Below are 8,366 nucleotides of genomic sequence, written 5' to 3'. Positions count from 1 at the left end.
AAGTTGCTTCAATTAAAGCAGTATAATTTAAAACAGAAAATTTATATTTTTATTTGTATGAAAAGTATAGTACAATTTATACTCTAGTGATGTTTATGAATCTTAGTTATTAGATTTGACATTATTTTGTAGTTACTATTCATTATTTCATGGGAGACACCCACATTTGATCCCCTGTTACAATCAATGGCACATTTATTAAAGTTTGGTGTGTATCCACTGAAAGACATATTTTTTCTGTATAAAACCACATGAACCAAATATCAAATATATAACTTTGCTAAAATTATATTATGAGTTAATCAGTTTGTAAATGTAAAAACTTATTACACTCATTGTACAGTCAAATAAACAAAAAGAAGTTTGATCTTGATAAATGTTTAACGATATTTTTTACACATCTTTGTAAAGTGTTCACTCTGTAACAAAGAAATTATTGTAAGCAAAATTGAACTTGTAAAAGCCCCCATGTTAGTGATTGCAAATGAATCTAGATATCAATTAACCTTAATAAAGCTCTTGTATTTTTTAATTAAAAGTAACCAATGTATTTGGAAGTACACGCAGATCCACCTTGATAAAAATCTTTTGTATCATTACTGCACATTCATTCCATCTTCAGGAATTTAAGAATCTCTTTGGTCTCCTTTGCCTTGTGAAACATTTCAAAATCCTAAAAATAATTAAAATTAACTTGTAATATCAATGCTGATAATCTCCACTTATGAAGTAATTAAATTCAAGTGTCTAGGTAAATTTGCTAATTATCTTGCCTGGGCCTTTGCAAATGTCTACCAGCCAAGTTAGTTAAAAGAATTTCCCCAAGGTATCAGTCATTTCATGCTATAATATATGACAAAAATACTGTGTACCTCAAAACAAGCAGCATGATATACTTTTCTTTTATGTTTTTTTTTTTTTCATAATGAACTACACATTGCCTTATCTTCAGGAACATATTTAAGTTATTGTGTAAATGAAGAAACCTTGCCCTCACAGCTCATAAATGTATATAACCTTAAAATATGAAATGAAAATAAAATAGAAATGGACATTTATTCTTACCCCACAATATTCTTGGCCATTGAATATCTGAGGTGGTAGAGCCCTAGGGGTGGAAACTTTAGTCCTCATTTCCTGAAGTATTTTCAAACTCACAGAAATATCTATTAATTCATACTTTATTTTGTAAGTATCTAAAATTCTGGTAACTTCTTCCTGTCTCTGCTTCACCTAGATAGACAAAGAAATGGAGAAATGGAAAGATGTTAATCAACTGGCCCCAATGTTTTATGTTTTATATTTATTTTCTCTATCTATTATGCTATGGAAGAGGAATATGTTTTAATAGTGTGATGTTTTTTTGAGGAGCAAAATTAGATTATTTTCTTGTGATAAACACGTACACATACACACATATATAGTATATCTGTAATATGTCAATATGTTTAATATGTATATGAAGAAATACAGTAAGGTGTCAGTGAGAGTTGAAAATCTCTGATGCGCTATAAATATTTACCATATTGATTTCAAACTGCATATGAAATGGTATGAACATTCCGCTAACAGTTGAAGCACACATTTCAACTCATCACTGCATTAACTTATGCTAATAACTAAAGTAGGTCTGTGTAGGAAATGGATAGGATGCCAGGTTTTTGAATTTGAAGGAACAAACTGCATGTTCTAAACAATAATAGGAGACTATGCCTAAGTGAGGAGATAAAATCCACAGAATGAGAAAATAAATCAGAGGATTAAGCTTTAAAAAAAGGTCGGTAAATAAAAGTTGTCAGTTCTTGCTATATCCTCCTATATGAATTCTTAGATTTGTGTTATCTGTTAAAAGGATGTATATCCACTCTTATTGTCTTTTCCCCTGAAACACTACCACTAAAATAAAATGGAAATAATTGGTTATCTTTTAAACATAGTTTAGGGGCATCTGGGTGGCTCAGTTGGTTAAGCGTTCGACTTCAGCTCATTTCATGATCTCGTGGTTCATGAGTTCGAACCCCACGTCAGGCTCTGTGCTGATAGCTCAGAGCCTGGACTCTGCTTAGAATTCTGTGTCTCCCTCTCTCTCTGCCCCTCCCCCACTCATTCTCTCTCTCTCTCTCTCTCTCTCAAATATAAAATAAAACATACAAAAATTAAACATAGTTTATAAGTACATTTTTTAAATAACTGTAACATAAATCCTGAAATTTGAGTTTTCTACATTTTAACATAACAATGTTGGGCAATTTTGCCACATAAAATATGTGATGCTAGAATAAGAAAATATATGTAAAATCAATTTGACAAGTACAAACCCCAGCTTATTCAATTATGACTTCTGTGAAAGTGCAAAATATAATCCAGTCAGGCTTAGAAAACCCTGTCTATTTCCAACTGATAGGGAAGAAGTCTGAAATTCCATCATGCAACATTTCTACCTTCTGAGGCTCATTAGTCTTCAAAAATTTCACAAGCATGATGCATGTGATTTGTCACATTTTTATAGTGCTTTTTCAATATTTTTTTCCAGAGGAACCTCATTATGAGAACAATTGCTTAAACTAGTGCTAGTCTGAGTGTGATTTATAAGACCAGCATCATCCGCCTTATCCCATTCCAAAACTATAGAATCTGGGAATGACTCCCAGGAATGTTTTAACAAGCCCTCCAGATGATTTTTATGTTATGGTTTGAGAGACAGACCAACATTTGGCTGAGTCTTCTGCTGCATCCATTATGGTCCTCATTGATTCCACATCATTACTTCTTACAGAATCTTAGTATTATATCCAATAACATAAATTACAATGTTAAACAATAGTGAAAAGGCCCATAATTTTGTTTTTAAAACTGCTTATTGTTATTGTTGTTTCTTAGTACCCAGCTGAAATCCCTAATCTAGTTGTAAAGGCTTTATTTATGCGAAGCAATGCACTATTTGTAGGCTGAGATTGAATCTCATTGTTCCTTGCATCTATCACAGTGTCTGACATACAGGAGTGTGATGAATGTTTGTTAGCCATTTATAATCAATTCTAAATTCTTCAGTTTTTATGATTTTCCAAAAACTTTGCAGAATGAGGTTCTTAGACATAAAACAGTTCTTGTGTAGCTGAGCCAATGTGATAACCACTAGCCAGCTACATGTGACTATTGAATACTTGAAGTGTGGCTTGTCCAAAATGAAATGTCCTATAAGTACAAAATACATACTATATTTTGATGACTTAATATGAAAATATATAACATCTCTTTTTAAATATTGGTTACATGTTGCAATGAAAACATTTTGTATATTTTCTATTAAATAAAATATATTAAAATTAATCTCATCTCTTTTTTAAGTCATTTCTAGAAAATTTAAAATTACACAAGTGGCTCACAATATATGGCTGTTGGAAACCACTGTTACTCAATATTCCTACAGCGTGGTTCAAAATAATTAATCTAAACTGTAATCTAAGACATGTTTGTCCATGCAAATACACATTCTTCTTAGAAATTAAGTTTGTCTTTTTAAGGTTACCCTGTTTTCTCTGAGGATTCTAGCCATCTACTCACTGTTATTTTCCCTCTCCTATCCTAAACAGTATTCTTTATTTCTTCCATCTCCCATCCTAAACATCCTAAAAAACAAGTTTCTTTATCTCTTCCATTTGAAACATGTGCAAAATTACTGGAAATACCGAAGTTGGCTGAGTTCAGGACCCATAAACCTCCCAAAATGGTCAGTTCTTAGAGAACAACTAGGGTAAGGGCAATAACTACATTCTCTGTTGTCTCCTGCACCTTCCATCCCTGAAAACCTAGAGAGGAAGGAGCTGAAAAATGAAAGACAATAAGATAGTTATGTCTTAACACAATCATGAAGTCCCCAACTAGCATGTCTTCACTCTAGTCTTTTGCCTGCTAAGGCCCTTTTCTTTCCGCTCACCTCTCTAGACCCTGACACGCTGGTATAATAAACTTTAATGGAGCTCATTGTTTCCACTTAAAGGCTACTTTGCAGAAGTAACTCAGAGTAAGTCACTTGATTACCACCTAAGGCTGAACTATTCAAAGTCCCCAAACCTGGGAGTGCCTTTTTCCAAGACTGTTGCTAAGAGTATTTGGCTTGTATGCACCAGATTGGCCAGGAAATTAGTACCTTTGTGACGCAGGAACGCTGGAGCATCATGATGGCCAGCATGAGGGAGAGGAGATGAACTCTGGGGTGATAAATTCCTGTTAAAGCCTCTTTACTCATTGGCGGCGAGGCAAAAGGGATGGAAGAATTAATGGTCTCCGTATTCCTGCTACTTCTCCCATCTCCCTCCTTGGAGATGGTGGTAAACATGAGCTTTTTTGTCTGGCAACCACAGACGCAAATGTAGGGCTGAGACACCTGTGGGAGAAAATGACCAAAATACAATGTGATAGTAAATAAAGAGATAAATTAAAACTTGTATTCCCTAAGTTTGTAGTGACAGAGCAAATGGCACCAATGCTTATTTGGACAGGAATATCCCGGACCACCATAGCAGTCTTTGATGATTTTTGTCTTAGTTGGAGGAGATGACTCCTTTCCCTCTCCTGTGTCCACTCCCTTCTTTTTTTATTAATTTTTTCTAATGTTTTATTTTTTAATTTTGAGAGAGAGAGAGATAGAGACAGTATGAGTAGGGAAGGGCCATAGAGAGAGGGAGACACAGAATCTGAAACGGCTCCAGGCTCTGAGCTAGCTCTCAGCACAGAGCCCGATGTGGGGTTCGAACCCACAAACCGTGAGATCATGACCTGAGCCGAAGTTGTACGCTTAACCGACTGAGTCACCCAGGCGCCCCCTGACATTTAAAAAAAAAAATTTTAAGTGTCCCTCCCTTCTTGAAGACAGTAAGCTTTCCTTCTGGGTTTTGGCCCCCATTTTTTGTTTGTTTATGTAATAGTGGGTTCAATAGTCGCTGACTCTTCTAACACTTCCTCCGTCCACCTGGTATAAAAAGATGACTTTTTGCTTTAATGTCCACTTCCTCTTAAATACATCCATAGCTCATTATTCTAGCATTTATTTTCACGTAGTTGAAGATAGCGATAATATTTATAGGATTTCTTTGGCTTGACAAAATTGAGCAATGGAAATTGACAGTAAAGAACCAAAGAACTTCAGCACCAGTTTTTCTGCCAAACAAATCTGGATTCCATAGTTCTACCTCTTGATAACTATAGATCTTGGGCAAATTACTTCCTTCTGAATGTCAATTTCTCAGTCGTTAGTGTATGAATGTGAATGGTGACGCCTACTTGACAGCATCATTATCAGGATTAAATGAATTGAGTATGTAAAAGTGTTTGGCACTTGGTCTGACATGTCTGTAGTTCAAAAAAATGAAAATTATTATTAAAAATTTTTAATGTTTATTTTTGAGAGAGAGACAGACCCCAAGAGAAGTGGGGGAGCAGAGAGAGAGGGAGACAATCTGAATCAGGCTTCAGGCTCTGAGTTGTCAGCACAGAGCCTGACTCGGGGCTTGAACTCAGGAACCGTGAGATCATGACCTGAGCTGAAGTCAGATGCTAAACCAACTGAGCCAGCCAGGCACCTCTAATAATTATTATTGATGATAAGTATCAGGCTGCTTGCATGATGTTTGGGAACAAGCTTATCAATATGAATAAGAAGAAGCATTTACCTTCAAGTTAGTCACAGAGTGATAACTGATAAAGTGAGATATATGCAATGTAGAGAAATCTAAATCAGGTTAAGTGGGTCAAGGAAGGTATCCCTGAATAAGTGAGAGCTAATCTGAAACTTGAAGGATGTATAGAATGCCAGGAAATTATAATAGTAAAGAAGTTTTAGGTAGCAGGAACAGTCATGAAGCAATGTGGTAACTGGAGCTTTGGGAGCAAGTGGAGGAATAGAAACTGAGGAAATAAATAGGAAAACGCATATAGGCCTTCGGGTTTTATGCTAGATTTTGACTTTTAGTATTTTAAGGCTGTTTCTTGTTTTATAAAAATGTGGAAAATCTTAACTTGCAGATTTTCTCTGAAGATTAAATAAGTGGAGATATTACCTAAGACCACCTTTTCTTATGAGCCACTCAATAAATTATATCTCTTATTATCAATCCATGGATGATTAAACAGGATTTATCTCTTGGTGTGAAAGGTGGATCAATCTAGCACGTCAAGGGGATTTGAAAGGAGGCAAGATTGGAAGCACTGGCAACAATACAAAAATGAAATGACAATAGTGAAAGGCAAAGATATTTAGAACAGGGGACTGTTAGAGTTTGGTTGGATATAAGAGTGAGAAAGGCAAAGGAGATGGATATAACCAATGAAAAAGCCTAGGTTAGGAACAATTTGAGATCTCCATTTTCTTTAAGTGTTCTTTTGTGGTAGCGGTGGTAGAAAATCCTTTTTTTTTTTTTTTTCTGTTGTTTTCATTATCTGTCTGGTGTGAGAGCGTGACTTATTTTCTCATTTTGCTGTGAGCTATTACTTTGGTGCCAAGCCAAATTAATGCACTATTTCTTAGAATAGGCTATCTTTGACAACCTAAAATAAACTGGCTGGTATAACATACAAAATTCAAGTTAACTATTATATAGGATGTTTGTGATAATTATTTTGAAGTAATTATTTGTAAAAAAAAAACTGTACTGATAATTGTAGCTGAAAGTATTAACAATGTAGATGTTGATGCTTCACAGCCTACTTGGGCAGTTTATATCTGAGTTCAAAAGCATTCTAAAGAATGGGCCAGAAACTTGTGGGATTAGAAAAATATATTCTAAGGAAAGTAGTATACTTTTTCTTGTACTTTTTATATGTGACTTTATATTTATTTACTTACTTATTGTTTTTTTTAACTTGTAGCAAGAATTACTATCAAAGTCCACTCATTGAGCCAGAGACCCTTGTGGTGTTACCAAAAGACTTGCCCCTCATGTAGCATGGTACCTATTCTTCTGAGTTCATCGGCTAGCCAGTGGCCTCAACTCCAAGCTCTAACAATGTGCATGACTTATTGATCATACAAATAATACATGAATTCATGCACATTGTAGAAGTCAAAACCATATGGAAATATAGAGAGTAAAAAGCAAAATTACACTATCACCTTCTCTTTGCAATCCTCCCAGAGGAAACCACTATTTAACAGTTTGATTTGTATCATTTTTCACAAACATGATGACATTTATTAAATCGGTTATAAGGGAGAAAAAGTCACTTATAACATGAAATTTAAGTACACAGTCTACTTTTTAAAAAAGTATGGAATGCTTCATGAATTTGCGTGTCATCCTTGCACATAGGACATGCTAATGTCCTCTGTTTTGTTCTGATTTTAGTATATACACTGGCAAAGTGAGCATAACTACATAGGCTTTGAAGTGAGGCTGCCTCGGTTCAAACCCAGACTCTACCACTTACAACTGTGTAATACAGTGCATCCTATATAACTTCTCTGTGCCTCTATTTTCTCATGTGTGAAATGATAATTATAATATCTGTTTTTATAGAGATGCTGTCAGGGTTATACCACTTAGTGTATGTGAAGTGTTAGAAAAGTGCCTGGCACATATACATGATGAAATTGTATTGCATATGTTGATCTTAAAATTCCATTCTATTTGTACAGATAAAGGCAATATAGTGTACTGATTAAGTAAGTGGATTCTAAATCCACTTGCCTGGTGCAAATACTAGTTCCATCATTTACTATGTTTGTGAACTTCAACAAGTACATAACCTTTTTCTGTCTTTGTTTCTTTTGTAAAATTCAAATAAGAGCTTCTGTATTTTTAAGTTTTATTTAAAATGCAAATAAGAGCTTCTGTATTTTTAAGCTTTATTTGATTCCAGTTAGTTAACACAAAGAGTAATATTAGGTTCAGGTGTACAATAAGGTGATTCATCACTTCCACACAACACCCAGTGCTCATCACAAGTTCACTCCTTAATCCTCATCACCTAATACATACCCCCATGTACTTTCATTCTAGTAACCCTCAGTTTGTTCTCTGTAATTAAGAATCTGTTTCTTGGTTTGCCTCTTTCTCTTTTTTTGTCCCTTTGCTTATTCATTTTGCTTCTTAAATTGATATATGAATGAAACAATATGGTATTTTTCTGACTGACTTGTTTCACTCAACATAATATTCTCTATCTCCACCCATGTCATTCCAAAAGGCAAGATTTATTTTTATATGGTTCAGTAATATTCCATTGTGTGTATATAACAGAACTGTTATATATATATGTTTTATATATATATATATAATATGTAAAATGTATGTTACATAATATATAATATATAGGTATGTATATAATTATATATTATATATAACCCATATTCTTTTTCCATTCATCAG

General features: G+C 34.3%; 1 protein-coding gene and 2 non-coding genes across 3 annotated transcripts; all 3 read right to left on the bottom strand.

The window, feature by feature from the left end:
• Positions 1-562: 562 nt before the first annotated feature.
• LOC120227328 (SH3 domain-binding glutamic acid-rich-like protein 3) lies at positions 563-4,079 on the bottom strand. The gene is made up of 3 exons (XM_039225470.1): positions 3,938-4,079; positions 1,066-1,233; positions 563-673 (listed from the first exon to the last, which is right to left on the bottom strand). Exons 1-3 carry the CDS (start codon positions 3,983-3,985, stop codon positions 608-610), a joined length of 282 nt encoding a protein of 93 aa, XP_039081401.1. The 5' UTR covers positions 3,986-4,079; the 3' UTR covers positions 563-607.
• Positions 4,080-6,859: 2,780 nt separating this feature from the next.
• On the bottom strand, positions 6,860-7,013 carry LOC120227331. The gene has a single exon (XR_005527230.1). It is a non-coding gene; the product is annotated as a small nucleolar RNA SNORA62/SNORA6 family (small nucleolar RNA).
• Positions 7,014-7,260: 247 nt separating this feature from the next.
• Positions 7,261-7,363, bottom strand: LOC120227330. Its single transcript, XR_005527229.1, has one exon. It is a non-coding gene; the product is annotated as a U6 spliceosomal RNA (small nuclear RNA).
• Between the last annotated feature and the right edge of the window lie 1,003 nt (positions 7,364-8,366).

This window comes from Hyaena hyaena, unplaced genomic scaffold (genome assembly GCF_003009895.1).
Source record: "Hyaena hyaena isolate Hyena2069 unplaced genomic scaffold, ASM300989v1 scaffold_2191, whole genome shotgun sequence".
In the NCBI taxonomy this organism is placed as follows: Eukaryota; Metazoa; Chordata; class Mammalia; order Carnivora; family Hyaenidae; genus Hyaena; species Hyaena hyaena.
The sequence above is the reverse complement of the archived record's forward strand: the minus strand, read 5'-3'. Positions and strand labels throughout refer to the sequence as shown.